Source organism: Thunnus albacares, chromosome 4 (assembly GCF_914725855.1).
Source record: "Thunnus albacares chromosome 4, fThuAlb1.1, whole genome shotgun sequence".
Lineage (NCBI taxonomy): Eukaryota > Metazoa > Chordata > Actinopteri > Scombriformes > Scombridae > Thunnus > Thunnus albacares.
In genome coordinates, this window is record NC_058109.1 from 9,045,151 (window position 1) to 9,064,778 (window position 19,628).

The 19,628-nt window shown below is 41.5% G+C and overlaps 1 protein-coding gene across 3 annotated transcripts; it reads right to left on the reverse strand.

Annotated features, from left to right (window-relative positions):
- Positions 1–373: 373 nt before the first annotated feature.
- On the reverse strand, positions 374–15,186 carry LOC122980406 (ATR interacting protein). 3 transcript variants are annotated; one of them, XM_044348380.1, is made up of 18 exons: positions 14,885–15,186; positions 13,808–14,148; positions 11,830–11,912; positions 10,687–10,857; positions 10,495–10,607; positions 8,869–9,014; positions 8,652–8,747; positions 8,252–8,357; positions 7,398–7,568; positions 5,799–6,060; positions 5,434–5,487; positions 5,027–5,205; positions 3,458–3,594; positions 2,935–3,026; positions 2,225–2,311; positions 2,053–2,131; positions 1,687–1,908; positions 374–651 (listed from the first exon to the last, which is right to left on the reverse strand). In XM_044348380.1, the coding sequence occupies exons 2-18, from the start codon at positions 14,145–14,147 to the stop codon at positions 578–580; spliced, it is 2,412 nt and encodes an 803-aa protein (XP_044204315.1). In that variant the 5' UTR covers position 14,148; positions 14,885–15,186; the 3' UTR covers positions 374–577. The 3 variants fall into 3 exon arrangements, with proteins under 3 accessions (XP_044204315.1, XP_044204313.1, XP_044204314.1); XM_044348378.1 differs by having other exon boundaries at positions 8,652–8,750; XM_044348379.1 differs by having other exon boundaries at positions 8,652–8,750; positions 14,866–15,186.
- Between the last annotated feature and the right edge of the window lie 4,442 nt (positions 15,187–19,628).

Sequence of the window (19,628 nt, forward strand, 5' to 3'; positions counted from 1 at the left end):
TGTTATTTTTATTATTAAGGACATATTTTATTATTTGTGTTCATTCTTACAGTGTTTCTGAACCTCCATCACCAACAGTCAACTTAACTTTCCTTCATTCATATGTGTGTCTACATCATATTTAATTCAGCAATTCAATATTATACTTGGACAGTTTACTGTATGGCTACCTTGATCTAAAGACATCTCCCTTCAGTTTTAATTAAATGGTTTTAAATTCTAAGTAAAGACATTGATAATTGTGGGACGATACCAAACCCTTGCAGCCGGTGTATCTCCCTAAAAATGAAATCAAAGTCTAAACTACAGAGAGAAGAAACAGCAGTTCTGACTGTTGAATATACAGCAGGTGAACATGAACACTGACAGCAGCAGTTTTTCTCATGTTTAATAGTTAAATCCCTCCAGAGTCGTTCCATCACTTCAGTCAGATGCTGACTTATCTCTAATCCTTAATTTCTCTCCAACGTCCACTTTATCACAGAAAAATTCAACAGAGTTTCTGTTTTTAGTCTTTGTCACAGTCTGAAATATCACATTAACAGTCAGTAAACTGTCCCTCAGTGGCTGCAGCCAATCAGGAGCCAGTATCAGTGTCCATGTCATCGGTGTCGTCACCCTCCGAGCGGCAGATCTCCTCCAACGCCAGCTCTGATAAGACAGGAAACAGGAAGTGAAGAACATGCTTAATTTGAGACTCTTGCGTGATGTGACATTATATGGCCAAAAGTATGCAGACACCTGAACAGTCCAAGTAAGGCGTCAATTGCTGACTTAGTCTTTAGCGCCACAGCATCGCTTATGTTACCCAGTGCAGTGAGGTTTACAGATTTTAAATTTGGTGAAAAGAGAATAGTGGTATAAGTTACCCAGTACCGGCCAATTTGCAGTTTAGCTACCAGAATCTATTAGGAGAGAAAGTTTCAGTGTATCTCTAGTGTAGAAGTGGCATCACACATACACCGTCATCTAGCAACTAAAATGATCACTGGATGATTCAAGTCAGGATTTGTCTGATTTAGCTGAGGTGACAGTGATTGATTGATTGATCACAGCGTACGACTGCTTCACGGTCATCAGAGCGCCACGTTGCAGTTGCAAGCAGTCAAACAAAAGGCTGAAGTTTGATAATCACCAACTGGACGTGTTTTACCCAGGAGGGTCTGCATCAAGTTGAAGTTAATTTAAAGTTAGATATTGATCTGCTGGACTCAGCCCATAACTGTTGATATAAGAGAGTTATATTAAAGAAGACTATTTGAAAAATGATTATCATTAAAAGATGAGGAGCCACAGCTCTGCCTCTCTTTCTGAGGTTCATCTATGTTTGATCCGGTGTGTTCGAGTGTAAAAAGATATACTGTATATCGACTAATTACACTGAATTATGGAGCAATTCCAACACTACATTCAAACTAAGCCAACACTTCAACTTGCAGGGCTGCTGCAACAGTTTACAGCTGTGTCCAACCACAGAGAGTTAACAGGAGGACTGAAAAAGTCTTTACACCTGCTGACTGCTGGCTGGTTCGACAGGCCACTTGGTGTGATGCCCCTGGACTATGAAATACTTTTTCAATCTCTGCCTAGACGGCAATAAAATCACAAGATGAAATTCTACAATTGCAAACAATTTTTACACACAGACCATAGTGCATGTGCATGTGTGTGTTGTGTTGTGTGTACCTTCACTTTCTCTCAGTTCGGGGATCTTCCTCAGAGTGTCTCGTACAGCGGGGATCACCTGGTCGTACATGTGCAGCAGCGGCCTGCAGCTCTCCGAGAAGCTGCTGTGATGCAGCAGCAGCCAGTGCAGCAGCAGCAAACACTCTCTGAGCAGAGATGCTGCAGGACCGCGCCACCATGGCAACGAGGGGGTGGAGCACTGCGGTGGGGGCGGAGCCAGGCCTGGAGGAACGACATGTCATTTATGATTTAACACACACACACACACCTGGAGAGTAAGTAACTTGATGTTTTTAGAGACTGAACAATGAGCGTTATTCCAGCTACTGGTCGTAAAGCAGACTGTAAAGCTGGAATGTGACTGACCTGTTGAGTCTGTCGGCTCCTGACAATCACAAAGATCCAACCACTGACGATGGAAAATAATCACCACTGTCTGAACCAGCTGAGAGAGACGAGGAGAGTTGAAGAAAGGTGCAACGCAAAACTTAGTGTCATTACATTAAGAGATTTTGGTCAGAGTGTGTGTGTGAGTTACCTCAGTATAACACTGACAGCTGCTGTGATGGCTGGTAGTCCAGCTCTCTGTTCTCTGAGTCATTAGTCTGCTCAACAAACGAACCACCTGGAAAACAGTAACAACGACGACAGCAACTGGTGAGTAAGAAAGTAGCTGTTCAAATAACAGCTGAGTTCTAAAAAACAGCCTCCTTTTGTTCATGTTCGATAAAAAGGCCGGTTGGTTCCTAACAGACTAATCTAGGCTGACGGCAGAAGTAAAAAAGCTGCGTTTAGTGCGATGGTATCTGACCTGTAAACCTGCTCAATATCACTGTAGTGTATGTTGGACTTTTGCCAACAAATATGAAAGTGAGATCCAGTAGAAGCTGTTACATGTTAAAATATGGTCATCTGTTCAACTGAAGGTTATAATCTGAAACACAGTTTAGTTCTGTATCCAACATCTGTGCATTCCTTTGGCTAGACGTCTTTTCACCTGCACTGAATGTTCTGAGCTGTGATCAGCTGCTCCAACAGCCAAGTGAGTTTTTAAAACATAACGTAAAATGACAGTTAAAGACGAGCTGAGTCTGCCAACAACACTGTGTGTCTGTCTTGTGTCTTGCAGCACACTGCTGCCTGCAGTATGCTGCTGCTGCTGCTGCTGCTGCTGCTGCTGCTGCACACCACAATGTTACTTAAACAATTTCATATGTGTGTGTGTGTGTGTGTGTGTGTGTGTGTTACCTGCAGGTCCAGCAGAATCAGGCCTGTGTGTGTTGTCTGGTTGACTGGTCTGTTTCTGATGAACTGGAACAACTTCAGGAAAACACATGGGTCTAAAGAAAACCAGAAGTTTAGTGACAATTAGTGAATTTTCGAGGTGAAACAAAGAGGAGAAAACATTAAAATGAAGATTAAAGAATGGTTACTCAGTGCAGAGGTTCCCAAAACTTTTTTAAACCATGGCACCCCTTCACATTTTAGTTTTCCAACAAAAACACCTTCACATTTATATTTAGCTTTCTCAGTAGCTTTAAGTATTCCAGGTATTTAATAGCTAAAAAGAATGAGATATTCCAGTGTAAGACAGCTAGCTTCCCCTCTCCACAAAAAGCTGCAAGCAAAGTAGCTTTCACTGTTTGTAAATAAATCTTGTGGCACCATTGGCCTGTCCTTAAACCACTGACTTACTGTACAAATGCCATTAAATTACAGATAACTTCAATACATTAGAGTGACAGTGGCGTAGCGGAGGTGGGAGTCTCACCGTGATGAGAGCAGAGCTGCTGAGCCAGGGTCGGGTGGTCGGCCATGGACATGAGAGCGGACACGCACTCAGAAACCGTCTGCAACTTGCTGTCTGCTGACACGCACGCACACACCGCCTGCAACACACACTGCAACCTGAGAGAGAGAAAAGAGAGACAGAGAGTGAACATTATTTCAGTGATATCTGCAGTAAAAACCAAACATTATCCAGTAGTTGAACTTTCTCTGAATCACTTTGAACTCTGAGAACTAACGAGGGACATTCGTCATTAGTTCAGATGTTTTATAGTCAAAACGGCAGATCCCAACCATTACAGGATTAATGAGGCCGATCAAGTAACAACATGTACAGTTTAAAGAAACGACACAGCAGCAGATATTCATATTTGTAAATATACATAATAAAAACTCATGTTGCACTAGCTGTAACCATGGTAACAGACACCGATCCCTGAACAGGACACTGAAGAACAGTTCTGAATCTGATGATATTGTGTTAAGATCTGAAGTTATATATTAAAATTTTTCACAACAATATGGACATTTATCTACAGTGGACATTAGAGATAATATCACAGGAAAAAGTGAGTTGCTCTGTGCGTCAGTGTGTTCAGAAGTGACTCATAGAAGAGGGAGAGAGAGAGAGGTTTTGGACACAAACTGTACTAATCAGGTTCAAAGTTTGAAACCCTGTGCACTGTGATCTGTTATTGCAAAATGTTTTTTTTTTTTTTTTTTAAACAAGTCAGCACTTAATATTGAGAAACTTCTACAAGTGATCTTCAGTTCAACCCCAACAACTTCTTCATATTTCATCAGTTATTTCTTACTTTCTGTGACGTCACCACAGTGAAATCGCTGCAGTTACAAGAACTGTATTATGTAACCGCTGACATAAACGTGCGTACACTCCCTGCTCAGCCACTCCTCTACCTTCAGCAGGCTTCCGTCCAGGTGAGAGTTGCTTCATACTGTGTGTGTGTAATCCAGTATATGTCAGTGTGATTGAAGGATAAAGTGTGTGTGTGTCATGAGAAGGGTGAATCAGAGTGGGTCACTGCTTTCTGCAGCTCTTACAGATTTAAGAAAAACTCAATCATTCTTCTTTTGTGGGTATCATGTGGTGAACTTGTGAATTTATCATCAACAGACATTTTATAGACTAAACAAATAGAAAACTACTGGTGGACCATGACAATAATCATTAGTTGCAGTCACAGTCAGTCTCTTACTGGCTTCTTTTAATGTTCATCATTGTCTTTCTTGAAGAAACATTAGCCTGATATCTGCAGACAGCTGGTTAGCTAGATGTAGCTACCCAGCAGGTAGGGACAGATTGAATAAAGTAGAATCTGCACTCCTGGAGTCATGGCAGTCATGTAAACTGCAGCAGGTTCACATGAAGTGCAGCTATTCACGTCATAGTTTACAGGACTGTCATGACTCAAAAACAGACAGTATTTATGTTACTTTCTAACTAAAAGTAATCCTTTCTGCATGTTTTATGCATTGTGTAAAAACAAAAATTCTAATTCTAAGCACTAACTGAATGTACAATGAGTCACACCTGTCAGTGTGTGTGTGTGGCATCCTCTCCATCAGGACACACAGTATCTTCATGGCGCTGATGACGAGCTCCTCCCTTTGTGAGCCACCGTCGCAAAATCCCACATCACACAGCCGCAACACTGTCCGCAGCAAGGCATTCTGGGAGTGTAGACCCACACCTGCGGCAGAGCGGTCAGTCTAAGACAAGAAGGGGAGAAGAGGAGGACTTTAATGAAATGTCAGAGTTCTTCTTTAAGTGAAAATTTAATTGGAAAATAATGTCCAGCAGTGATAAGATCAGAAAATTACAAATTTTAAGCTCATCATGATATTATGATAAAACATAAACAATATGTAGTTTTTAACCACAAAGTTGATATTGCTTCCTGTTCTGTAATGAAGGACTCATTGATTTTCTATCCATACCTTGTTGTCTATAACTTTGCTCTGACTCTCTTTTGACAGTACAGCCTCCACCACCTGGGGAGCAGGGAAAAGTTCAAAGGTCAGCACTGCAGATTCAGAGAATACTAAACAAACAGATGATCGTTAGCTCTGAAAACTGTAAACAAAGACTTGAACATTAAGATTCATTCAGATAAAATGTTATTCATCCTGTTAAATTGGCCAAAAAACAGCTTAAACTCTCTTTTCCTGAATAAGAGTCTTATTTTATTTAACAACTTTGCTCAAATTCACAATATATCAGGATAAAACCCTTATGGTTCATGTACTGTATGTCTGTCCGGTCATTACAGGTGTCTGTATTGTTACTGTTGTTTCATCATCACCTCGTCACTGTTGGCCAGCAGCAGGTAGAGAAGCCGCAGAGCTGCCAAGCCAGTGTCCTCCACGCTGAAACCAGTCAGACCAGTCTCCTCCAGTCTCCCCAGTCCAGCAGCAGCATTACAGCCTGCTGGGAGAGAGCTGGCGCTTGCAGAGTCTGAACTACCGCTGCCAGCGGAGGTCGAGTGGAGCGAGTCAAGAGCCTGAATGAGCCGAGATAGATGGAGGTCCAACAGAGGGAGGAGGAGGACGGCTCCAGGGCACGACCTCCACACACACACACACACACACACACACACACGCACACACACACGCACGCTTAGATGTTTTACTTTGCCCGCACATGAATGTTAGTCGCCCAAATGAGATAATGAGTCACACTAAAAGCATTTATCATATTTATGCCACCCCTTCATTGCACATGCTTCATACACGTGCAACCTCTTCAGCTATAAATAACACCATGGGTATCTGTTATAAGAATATATTTTTTAAATCAACACTGCAACGAGCCAAATAGCATCGATATAAAACATGTGACTTATGAACTAACATCAATTTTAAGTGACATAATTATATAAGTAAGTATAAATACATAAGTTCAGTTTTAGGCTGCTGTGCAGATTTGAAGATTAACATTGACTTAAAAAAACTGAATAAAAATAAGTAGTGTGCTACATGGTTAAATGCATTTCTTTAGCTTTGTTCATAAGTAAAATTAGCTGATATAGTAGTTTTTTTTAAAGACAAAAACAAGCACAGAGAAATGCTTGACATCATGTGTCGCTCACTTTGCTCTCATGGTCACTTGAACTATTGCAGCAATGTTGCTGCATCTGACGCTTCACCTGCAGTTGAGGCGTTCCAGTGTGGGACGGCTAGCTTCCCCTCTCCTCAAACATGTGTCGACTGTGTAGCTTTCACTACACTTTCTTTAAGCTGCTTACAGTGACAAATCTTGGCCTCTCTGCTTAGACAGTCGTTATTTCTGACTGCTGTGAACCTGGAAATCTCACAGGAGCAGGACTGTGTGTTGTGTTAGTATTTGTTAGTAACTAGTCACTAGCTGCATATTTATCGCAGCTTATAATCAATGATATTGATGTTTATTTCTTAAGTTCTGATTGAATGTGTAAAATAAAAATGTAGTTCATGTGTCAAAGGTGTTTTTTGTATATGGTGAAAAATGATTACCAGTGTACAGTATAAAAATGGAAATAACTAAATCTTGCAGCACCCTTTGTCTGTTCTTAAGGCAGCCACTGTGGGAACCACTGGTCTATATCATCTTGTTTGTTGCCTGTCGTTGTTTTTGAGGTGTTATTAGTGTGTGAAGACAGTATTTCAAATACAGTGAAGCAGTAATTCTCAGTGATGTACAGGCTTTATGCACTGACTGTGAGCTGATATATCAGTGGAAACAGGGATTCAGTAAACCTTTAGTAATTACAACACTACTGCTGTTACATTATGTGGCCACAAGAGGGCTCTATTGTCCATAGAACTGTTAAACTGTGATGGTTTTGTTATTCTGTATTTGTCAGTGAGCAGCAGATATGTTAACTTCATCAGAGCAGCTGTAGTATCTCAGACAGTCAGTCTACCTGTTGTTTCTGCTGCTGGCTGCGGCTGCTGGTCGGCTCTGACTCAGCATGTTGAGTCCTGTCACAGCCAGACTCTGGACTGGACTCAGAGCAGCTCCGGGAGCTCTGCCTCCACCGCCGCTGACATTGGCTGCAGCATCGGTGTGGAGCAGAAAACCTGCTGACAGCCCGCTGAAAACATAACATACAACACAACACGTCAGTTAAGTCTTTTACAACATTTCAGTTCCTTTGTGATTGAGGTATAATGTGTACTACTTGTAGTACTACAACCACCACTGCTACAACTGTTGTTCAAACTACCATCATTAATACTACTCAGGTCTAATTTGTGTTTTAAAAAGGTTAAGAGGGAAATTACAGATTATATTAAGTTATTTTATACCAAAGAGATTTTTTGTCTGAAACATTTAAGATCATAACACTGTAACATCTGATTCTCATGTTTTATTATTGTCTGTCATGTCACTGATGCAGGCTTAAATGCATGATTTCTAAAGGGAGTCTGGTGTGTTGGCTTCAGAGACAAACTCAATGATCCTATATGTTTAAACAGACAGCATGGTGTGTTTACTCCCTGGGTGACATTCAGTGAAGATGAATCCTCTTTTGTGGGTTATTTTGGCTACTGTGCTGCTTCACTGAAACAGTTGGAGGGTTAAATAACCTGCTCGAGGGCACTTCAGTGATGGTAATGGAGGAGGAATAAGTGATGCTTTTTCACTTTCTGCCCCAGATTTATTTTGCTGCACTGGACATTGAACTTAAGTCCGTTTCTTTCTGCTGCACCTCCCCTCTGACTCTTACAGGACTATATTATACGTTCTTTTACCAGCCAAATTAGATGGACTTACCTGGATGTCAGGTGGATGTCAGTGAGACTTATGGACAGCAGGTGAGAGAGGCTGAGGCTGCTGGGAGACAGAGGCTGCTGCAGCAACAAACCCAGCAGGAAGCCACCTGGAGGACGACACAGAACAACACACACACAAACACTGCAAACTGTTAAGTTATAGAAAACTGTGATTTAATGAAAGAAATCACTTCTCTTGTGAGGATCAATCAATCAAACATGATTTGTTAGACTGAAAGTCCTTTATAAATGACAGAAGAGCTGATAATAAGAACAACTTATAACCGATTAATGACTTTTCTGGGTAAATCAGACAGGAGAGCATTAAAATAGCCTGCTAGATATAAAAGTGTGCATTATTTCCATTGACCCTCATAAAGCAGCTCTGCAGGCTGACTAACCTTGGTGCTGCCGGTGTTCAGGTTTGACGGACAGGAAGGGGTCTGGACGGAGCACTTCTTGTCTGTCACCAGATCTGCTGCTGGATGACAATCTGTCTGCTGGAAGACACGCGCACGCACATGCACAGAGTTTAATAGTAAAATCTCTCAAAACAAAACAATAATCACATCAGTTTCACCACCTCAACCTTCATGACATCATCATCATGTGACCCACCGTCTCTCCGTGTCTTCCCCGGTGTCGTTCTGGATGGGACCTGGGCTCCAAACGTCTCCTTTGTGATGAAACCATTCGCTGTCGGAGAGGAGGAGCTGCTGCCGCTTCCATGATGCAACTGGGCAAGACCACTCGGCACTTTAGGACTAAGAGCAGAGAGAATAGTTTATCAGGTTGGAGATCAGCAAATGACAATCAATCATTCTGATTTGATGTGATGAGTTTAATCTACTTCAGTGTGACCTGTTTGTAATGTATAAAGGGAATAACGGTTTCCCTTTTGTTGACCTGAGATGACTCCAATACCAGGATTCACTGAAACTGGCTCAAAAATCACATTCAAGGACTTCCAATAACTTTTAATGTCTTGTTGGATTAAATCCAAGAAATCCACATGTGTGTGTTTGATGATAAGACATGACAGGTTCAAACTGTGATATTTCCTAACCAGGACGTCCTACTAGTGCTGCTCTGCTGATCTAGTTGTTATTTTTGTGTCTTAGGTTTGTGGTTTTGTCCGTCACTAATATCAGTCATAATAACAGCTTAAAGTAACCAAGTTTTAGGTGAATTTCAGATATTTCTGTAAAAATAAGACGTTCAAGTGTTTCCAATTGGTGGTTACGTATACCCTAGGAATACACGATACCAGTGGCTGATGTATTATTATCAACTGATGAATGGATATAATGGAATTTGATAATTGACCATTTGCTAAACCCCTGCCCTAAATGGCAATTGTCCAATAATAGCTTAGCAACTGTAACTAAGCACAGCAGGCCTGTCAAGCTTGGGATTTCTCCACATGTTGAAGCGGTGTACGTTGGGCTGTAGTAAGACAGAAACTCTTTATCTAAATCTGATGAAGCTTCCTACACTGACTTTGAGCAAAAGAAGGACAACTCTGAGGAGAGACTGTGATGTTGCTGTTTTACTACACAGTCACAGACGCATAGTTGAAATTATGATGACATATAGTTTTCTGATGGTGGCAGTTTGGAGTATTAAATAATGGTGAAAATCGAAATGCAGAAAATAGCAACACTGCCCTTTATTTTTTATGTAAAACACTCTGAATTGCATTGTTGTTGAAATGTGCTATACAAATAAACTTGACTTGCATACATAGGTTATTTAAATAGAAATATGATGCCTCAACAATGTTTCTAATTTCTCTAATCTCATGTTAATATGTCATTTGCAGAGTAAACACTGGCGAGCAAACGCAAAAAACTGCAATGAGTGAGAGATGAACAAAAGTACAATAAATACTGGATACTTTCTTTAGGTCTTGTTTTACTTCTTTTGAATTCACTCTTGAATCTCAGTCATTTTCACAAACTGACTCTCTGACTGACCCTGTTTAGTGTAATCAGTTTACTGTCATTAAAGTTGATCATTAGTGCTGCAACTAATGAAAGAGCCAGTTTCCCAGAGTCCAAAGGTCACGTCTTTAATTGTCTTGTTTTGTCCCACCAGCAGTCCAAAACCCAAAGATATTCAGTTTACGATATAAACATAGAAATCCTCACATAGAAGAAACTGAGAGCAGAAATGAGTAGAGTTTACGCTGATACATGACATTAAACATTTAACTGATTATCTAATTAGTTGTTGATGACTGACCTGTTTCTAGGCAGTGGAGAGGCGGTTTTGTTTTTGTCTGAACTGTGCAGTTTAGTCTTCATCTCATTGATCTCTGCTTCCTTAAACTGCAGCTCCGACTGCAGAGACTGAACCTGTGTATAAACGACACATTATTAGCATGTTATTCTAAGGATTATATGTACTGTATGTGTATGTTTTCCAGCTTCTCACCTTCTTGTTGAGCTCCTTCTCCCTGTCACTCTGCTCTTTCTGTTTCTGTGTCTCCAGCAGCATCTGGTTCTGTCTCTGGGCCTCTTTCTCCTGCTGAGCTGCTTTCAGAGAGTCCCTCAGGACGCGGATCTCCCCGCTCTTCAACACGATCTCCTCCTCCACCTCCTTCAGCTAATAACATACACACATAAACACATAACCACACATTACAAACACCAGGACAATTTTATCTAATGTCTGTTCTCAGCTGGTACAAGTTTCTCCTAAAACTGATATCAAATCAGGCTTATAGTAAATCTTCTCTGCTTGGGAAGACTTTTGGTTTGTTTATCTCTCCATCGGGTCTGGTTATGAAATGTCGACACTGTTTTGGTCCACACTGAAACGCATCTGTAGACTGTCCTGTACTGCAAGCTGACACAGATTAAGAAGTTTTCATTTCAATGTACAAATTTGAGACTTTTATCCATTATGATGACTGGTGAAGTTATTTATTTATTTATTTAAAACCCCTTAACAAGCAATGGCATACCAGTGAGCCAGCCAGATTTATGCTGGTTGAAACCCATAGGGCTTTATCTAAAATTATAGTAAAGATACCAAATTTTGCAACGATAGCAACTATGTCAGACTGAAATTTGGGAAATTGTGCAAATGAAGCACAAAACATGTAGAATATGTAAAACTGTAAAAGCTTATTTTATTTGTGTAAATGAGCCGAGGTTAGCCGGAAGGTTATTTTTCACCTGTAGTCCCTGGACTATAAAGCAGAATAAAAATTTAAAATGAAATTGAAATAGACCATAATGCATCAGGAACAATATTTCAAATGGGAATATTATAATGTGATAAACAAATAAAATGATAATTTAACATCAGCCATGTATAATGAACTGTCTCTGAAATTCCTTGTTTTGTTACTGGTTTCTCTCAGTGGTTTGAAGTCCTGGTCAACACAAAATTTAAGTCACATAAAATTTTAGAAATTACAATTTATTAATACTGGAATCTCATCAAATGCACTGTTATGGCTCTCTGCTCTGGTTATGTAGTTTTGTTCCCTGTGCTGGTCCTCCAGTATGATTAAATCTATAAATCTACTTTCTGTAAAGTTTTATAAAGTGAGAAACCACTGAGTCTCACCTTCCTCTTGAGCTCTGCATGCTGGGCCTCCAGCAGGCCGTAGGAGTCGTCTTTGTCCGACCCAAACTGCTGCTGCCTGTTACCTGAACATACGAAACAACAGAGCTTTGTCAACATTATCAACACAAAAACTGTCATTAACTGTTATCATTAGACCTTCACTTTGACATCTGCTTGTTAGAAGATGCTGCAGTGGTTCTTCAAGTTTTAACAGTTTACGAGTAGAGCCGTATCAGTACATTTTGTTACAGTGTACGGAAAGAACAATACTTTTGAATTCCCCAGCTGACGGTATGTACATTTACTGTGATACACAGCAACTGATTAGACAAACTGATTTACAAACTTTACTTAGTTTCTCTTATTTTTCTACAAACTCTCCTTTCAGCCTCTGTCTGTATTTTCACTACATTTTTGGATTCATAAGACTTACTAATTTTCATTCAAAGTGAAACATTTTCATCTTCAACAAATAAGCATACAGGTGTGGATCTTCATCTGTTAACTTCTTTCACATCAACACATGTTGCCTCTAAACACATCAGTTTGTGGTGTAAAGTTCAGACATTTGTATTTTATCTTTATGAAGACATTCTCATCAAGTCACTTTATTAATAAGATTAGTTCTTATGGATATTACCATTAAGAATTATTAGAGACTGAAGAAAAATATTGTTGTTCATTTTCTTTCTGCTTCAAATTTTATTAAAGTCTAGTCTCCCGAAGGACACAACACTGTTATCTGTGCCTATTAAAATTTAACTTGTGTGTTTCAAACACAAATTGGTTCACTTCACTTACAGAGGAACAGACTCTCTGTACCAGACAAAGAGCCAAAACGCTGCTTTTCTTGTTGTAATAAAGTGAAAGAAATTTTAACAGGAGTACATGATAGAGTTGTAAGTTCTTTTAGAGATGGAATTCACAGTTAGTTTTTTGTATTGAGGACCTGGACTGATAAAATTTAATGCATTTCATGTGCCAAAGCAGTGTGTAAATCACTGCCTTGGTACATATGATGCAAGTGGAGGAATAAATAAACTTCTACTGTCACAGTCTATTTTCACTGTTGCTTCAGTCCACAACAATAACATAATTTTAACAAAAACATAAATCTTTTGTGATGGATTGTCTCTCTGCAGGTTGATTTTCATAGAAAAGGAGTGAAATCAGGGGCTGCCTGGAAGGGAATCAAGCTACAAACAGAAGGACAGCTGATAATACAGGTAGTCAGCAGGATGAAATATGTAAATCCACCAGATTTGCTTCTTTAAAAGTATACTATGCAGGATTTGTTGGTTGTTGTTCGTAAACACGACATTCAAAGTCGGCCCCTCCTCCCTAGATCAACGATACTAGCGCATGCTGAGTGCACATGCAAGAGAGAGTAGCAGTGGTCGAGCAAGCTAGCTGAATGAAGGGAGGGAGCGGTGGTAGCAAGAACAAAGCAGTGAATCAGATAAATAACACGTTATTTTCTGATTGTTTCACGCCAGTTACATTCTAAAGCACAAAAACACACTCACACCTCCGCACAACCCTGTAGGAAGGTGCTGCAGTGGTTTGGTGTGAATGCAGCTGGAGTGCATGATTCATCCCCCCCCAGTCCGCTGTGGCCTCTCTGCTCTGCCTATGTGTGTGTGTAGCTCAGTCCTGCCCTCAGTCAAGCAGATAGACAGACAGAGAGCAGAGGAGAGAGACGGAGACAGCGATGTAACCTGGTCGCTATGTTTTTATGGAGTTCTGACCTCACACCCTGCGCTGTTATTGGCTGGGGGCTACACACCCACGGCCCAAAGGTTGACGCCCCGAGAAATGTCACAAACACAACAAAATAATAACAAAATACAGACAGAGAGCAGGTTCTCTGTAGATACATACACTGCCACACACTTCTAGTGGGTCATAAGTGATGATTGAGAGAGATTGCCTTTAAATATACACATCAAAAAATTTGGCTAGAAAAAAAGTAACTCACCGAGAGGCTCTCTGCTCGATATCCCAGCATTCCCTCTTTTGCCAATTAACCCAAAGGTGTTCTCTCTGCTCTGGTTAGTTGTGGCTCTGCTCTGAGGTTTGCTCTGTCCTGCAGACAATGGCAAGACTGACCCACGGGCGTGCTCCACCGATTTGGTTCCTGGTTTAGACCCGAGCCCCGATGCAGAAGCCGATGTGTTTGCTTGTGAGGCGATGATGTCGATCTCATCCAAGTCGTCCTGGGTGAAGTCCTCGTCATCTCCAAATGGGTCATCGAAAGCGCCTGCCGTTACTATGTCCTGGTTCAGGCCTCGGAGGCGCTTTGTGGGGGGAAAGTTCATGCTGTTGGGGAGAAAGAGGAGAGAGACAGACAGCTTAACCAGCTGACAGGTCTGACCTGTAACCTCCAAATAACAATTGGTCTACTATGTTGCTGGTGTAGCATCATGACCCCTTTTAATCAAGCATCTAAGACTGTCCTAGCCAGCCAAAAACCAAGAGTGATGCAATGTTGGTCATACTTTTAGGCCGTGGTATAAATGACTTGGATCTGACAATATTTTTAAGAAAACATAGAATCTTCAGTTCATCAGTCGTTACAGTAATTTGCATGAATGCAGCCTGTTTCCAAAGACTTCATGCTAAATGGAAGGAAAATAATTAATCTGTTCAATACCCAAGGAGCTATAAGAATGTTCAAATTTTTATTTATTACTGCAGAAACAAGTGGTTGTGACAGAATCATCACTGTTGCAAAGCTGCATTTGTGTCAAAAAAAGGGAAGCTTGCAAGGACTTTGGTTTCTGCAAAGCTATGCATGTGTGCTCATTTGCATTCTGCACAGTTTTAAGCCTCTGAGAGTTGCTTTTTATAGAACTGAAGTGAAATGAAGTGAAAAAAGTTCATCAGGAATGAGAAACATATGTGATAGAAGTTTATGAGTTTAAAAATAGGGGTACAGCAGCTGTGTGGTACTGCTCAGTCCAGGCAAAAATGACAGTGGGTTGTTTATCGCCAAACCAAACCTTCCAAACAACGTAGTTAACAGGTGTCAGGCCCTCTGGGTTTCCTGTGTTACCTTGTCTCTCGGTGCTGTTGATGTCGCTCCTGTTAGCTGTGAGCTAAAGCTAAATAACTAGCCGTGACTCCAATGGAAACTTAGCCCGCTAAGCTAACAAGGCTCACTCCGTCACAACAGTATTTCAATGTCAGGTAACATTTCATGAAAGCGGCGTTAACGGTGTCTGATAATGACACTATATTAAACCGCGATATGAGTTGAACGGTTGGGCAGCGACTCAACAACACGAAGTTAAAACTGTGAAGATGAAAGAGTGTTTTTCTGCCCGCTCCGGTGCCGCTGATAATCTGACCAATCACAGCACTGCTCTGACAGTCCGACCAATCATAGGTGCCCATGCGCTCGACTGGTTGCTGTACGGGTCCCCGTTCGGGACAAACTGTACCAATTGGGGAAAAAGGCTTTAAAGGAGTAGTTCGACATTTTACCCGTGACTGCTCCAAAAAATATTTACGTTACTCTGCAATTTCTTATTTCCCGCCGACTATGATGTCCTTTAAAATATTAATGTGAGTAAGGTGGCAGAGTATCTTAAAAACAGAATCATATAATGTCATTGTTATGACAGCTACAGGAATATGAGCATGTCCAAACTGCGCATATGCATGTGGCACAGAGGCTACACCGGTGTCTCTCTCTCCACACAATTTAAAGGGTTGGTTGACCCACATTTCTTAAAACAAACACATTTCGCTTCCCTGTAGTGGTGTTTCTCCATAAAAATAATGCAAGTTTGGTTTATTTGTTCAGATTTTCAGATATCTTTTCAGATTTTTCGAACAATGCAATAAAGACTATTTCTTGGCCAGGCCAACCTTACACTAACAACAAAACTCCTATATCCACCTTTTCTCCAGTCCCCATGACACCTTGTTTGAATTATGGGTGCGACTTTGAGTTATTCCTTTCATCGAACTTGTGTTTGCAAGGCTTAGTGGTATACAGCAATCTCCCTTTTTCCTAGATAATTTTTGGAAATCAATCTTACAATTTGAGAATGCACAAACAGCAAAGTGCAGACCAGTGTGAGCTTCAATGCAAGTCCATCAAAATTAAAATGTGTCACACAACTCTTTATCAGGGTGGAGTCTGAGGCTGCTTCCATTTCCCTTATATACAGTTAACTAATTCATCATGTTGACCAACAAATGACTATGAACCCCAAATATACAAAACATAACCCATTTTTCAAAAATGACTTCATACAAAATATCATTACTTTTAATTGATACAGTGATTATAAGAGAAATATTGATGACTATAGATCCAAAACATACAATCTTGCAATAATTTTTTCACAATATTATTTATCATGGGGAATCATGAGGTTACTGATAAGTTGATATAAATGTTCTTCTAGTGACTGTCAAAGGGCACACAGAGAGCCCAACAGTAGCTGTTCATCACTGGATAGCTCAGACTACAAGCAAGCAGCAACACTGGAATGCTAGTGCCTATCCATGAAAAGCCACAAGACCATGCCTCATACAATTGTTTGCCCTCCACCCACCCCCCCCATTCCTCTGTTGCATTTTTCAAATATCCTGGGAGGCATGGTCCAAGCAGAATTTCACAGTGTTCTTACTCTTTAATTACGCCAAGTACACACTAATAACAGTAGGTGAGTCAGATGACTGTACCAACATTTTGATCAGCTCTCTCTTCTCATCCGGATTGCTGGTCAATCAGAGGTCAATGTTTAGAAAGATTTTACTAAGGAAATCAAACTAAAACTGTAAAAGTGGGGGGACAAAAATTGGATTTTGAGAAGGTTCCTCCATCCCCAGTGGAAATGACCAAGAATGTATTAAGAAAAAAAATGTAATTAATCAAATTACACACACAATGTCACATGGCAAGTAATCTGACATTAGCTGCCACATTTTTTATGCACATTTTATTTCAAAGGCTGGTGGATGTTAACATGAATCCCTGCATGTACGCTCTCTTCATATAGAAGCTTCTTGTGGCTTCTCAGCAACAGCAAGTGTGCTTTCCATTTTTAGACGGTCTGTGTGTCGCAGTTGAGGATCCACAGTGTGTGTGTGTTACTCTGACACATGCTCTCTCTCTCTCTCTATCTCTCTCTCTCTATCCCTCTCCCTCTTTCTCCACCTCCATATTTCAGCACTGAAATGGCAGAGCTCAGCGTCAGGCATCCAGATGCACCCGTCATCATCATCATCATCAGCAACCAACACACACACACACACACACACACACACACACACACACACACACACACACACACACACACACACATACACACACACACATAATCATAACCAACATCTGCACCGCCACAGTATCACCAGTATTCTGCTCCTCTGCACAGATTCAGCTCTTCACATCTCAAAAAGATAATTCACTGAATTAACAAAACGACACACATATCCACATTTGGCAGGCAAGTTGGTAACCATAGCAACTGAACAGTCACTGAGTGTGAATCAGATGAAATGAAGCTTTCATATGTTTGTGTGTGTTAATGCAGAGCTGAAGAGTGACTGTAACTCTGTCACAGATGACTGTTTTCCAGATCTGTCCATCAGGGATCTGAAATATTTCTGACAGTCCAATCAGGGTGAACACGAACTTTGTAAGTTGAACTCATGGTTCAAATGCCCAGGAACGTTCAAATGACTGTGCGCTAAGCCACACCTCCCTCAGTTACTGTTGCTATGCCTGTCAATCTTTCCGCTCTGACACTGCATGTAAGCAGTTTACTGTGATAATGGTAGATTTACCATCAAAATTCATAGTAATTTTTAAAATAATGGGTCCTTGATTTCAGACAGGAGTAAGGCAGCTTTTTACATCTAGCCAAGCAGCAACCTCCAGGGCTGAAAAATGAAGCCAATGCTGAAGTGACAAAAACTGCAATTCTCTGAATGGCCACTTGAGGTTGGCTCCAAAGGTGAGTCAATCCCCATAGACCCCCATGTTAAAATGCCGAACTTTACAGCAGAAATAAACATGTTTATAGTCTGGTGCAAAAATATGGTTTTGGTCTCTATAGCTAGTTTCTCCATTCATGACAACTGTACAGGGATTGAATTTTTATATAAGCCAGTTCAGGGCTGTGGTGGAGTCAGTCCAATAGGTGATGCTGGAGATGTGGAGGGTGGGCTCCTTCTTCAGGACAGCATGTCTGGAGAGGCCGAGCTCTATTGCTCTGTGGATCCAGAACTGTTTCTGGGGGTGAATGTTTGAGGACACAGAGAAGGAGACAGACATTCCTGGCACAGTCTTGGTATCTTGGCGGATGGTTCTGAGTGCCAGGCTCTCACTCCCTGGAATGAGGCTGTCCCTGGAGTCCCAGCTCTTGAGCAGAACTGTGGAGGAGGATTGTGCGCTTAGACTTGTCATCCAGAATAGCATATGTCTCAATCCTCCTTTTGCAAATTTTGGCAAATCTTAACCATCTTCAGCAGCATGTAGCTACTTCTCAGGAGGGATCTAGGCAGTATGTCACTGGTTGAATAGGCTCTGGGGCTGGCCTCTCTGGTTGATGAATTGCCATCATGCACTACTTCCAGGTGAGTCTGGTTACACTGCTGACATTGGGCCTTGAGGTAGCACTGTGCCACTTGGTGATCTCTTTCACATCCTCAGCACCACTTACCCACTTTGGTTCAAGCCAGTTTCTGCTCCTTTGTGAGTTTCTTGAATTCTGAGCACTGATTGAAGTAATGCTGAACATTATTGCAGAAAGGGCAATACTTCTTGAGGTTCATTCGCCTGGGACCATACTTGTGTAGGAGGCTCTAATTCCTTTGCTGGGGTGGTCATATCTAAGCAGGATGGTGATTGAGCGTGCTGAAGGTAGGATGTTGTCAAGTGCAATCTTCAAGCAGGCAAACTGATGGGGATCATCATCAGTGAAGTATGGAATGTGAGGCTTTGGTCCATGACCTTGTCTCCTGACAAGGTGGAGAGCGTGGCTGACTGTAGTGTGTCCATTCCCTTGATTCTGTAGGTGGCCAATGAGGTGGGTCAGCTGGCAGATGATAAAAACAAGCAGGTGGTCTGCGTATTGTGATGTGGGATCTTTGTCCTAAGGTGCATAGGCAGTATACTCAGGCTTCATGTTCATGCTCCTGAGATGCTCAGTGAGCTCACAAACAAACAAAGGTTGAGGATGTTGTTGAGGTGGTATCTGCAGGAGTGAGTCCTGAGCTGCTGCTGTGACAGGAGATGGATATGACACTGGCGATGGTGGCGGAGGGAATGGCTCACCAACTTGATGGGCGTACAGTGGGAGAGAAGACTCAGGCCACAGCACATTGCACAGGTCATCCTCTGGTTGGCTGAAGGGCTGTCTGGTATGTTGCAGCAGAGTGGATACACAGTCTGGAGTGGGTGCCTTTGTGAAGGAGGCACCACTGTCCTCAAACTGGAGGAGATACTCATGATTGGGAGCGCTGAAGCACGAGGTTGAGGAGCAGCTGATGGTCACAGCATGCTGAGGAGGTTATGCATCTCTTGTCTGAGCTGGTTGTTGTCCTCCCTCATTTATCTTAGTGCTGATAAAACCACTTCTGGGACGAGGCTCTGGGGTGTCTGTCTGTCAGGAGTGACTTTAGGTACATTGTGATACTTGCTACCTCCCTCGGTGGAGTGGTCATGGAGGGAATGTGACTGAGGTAATTGTCTTCTTGGAAGACTCACCAGGAAGTTGTTGAGATAGCGGGGTGGATGAACATCACAATGAGGGTGGGTATTATCAAGGAATGTCATT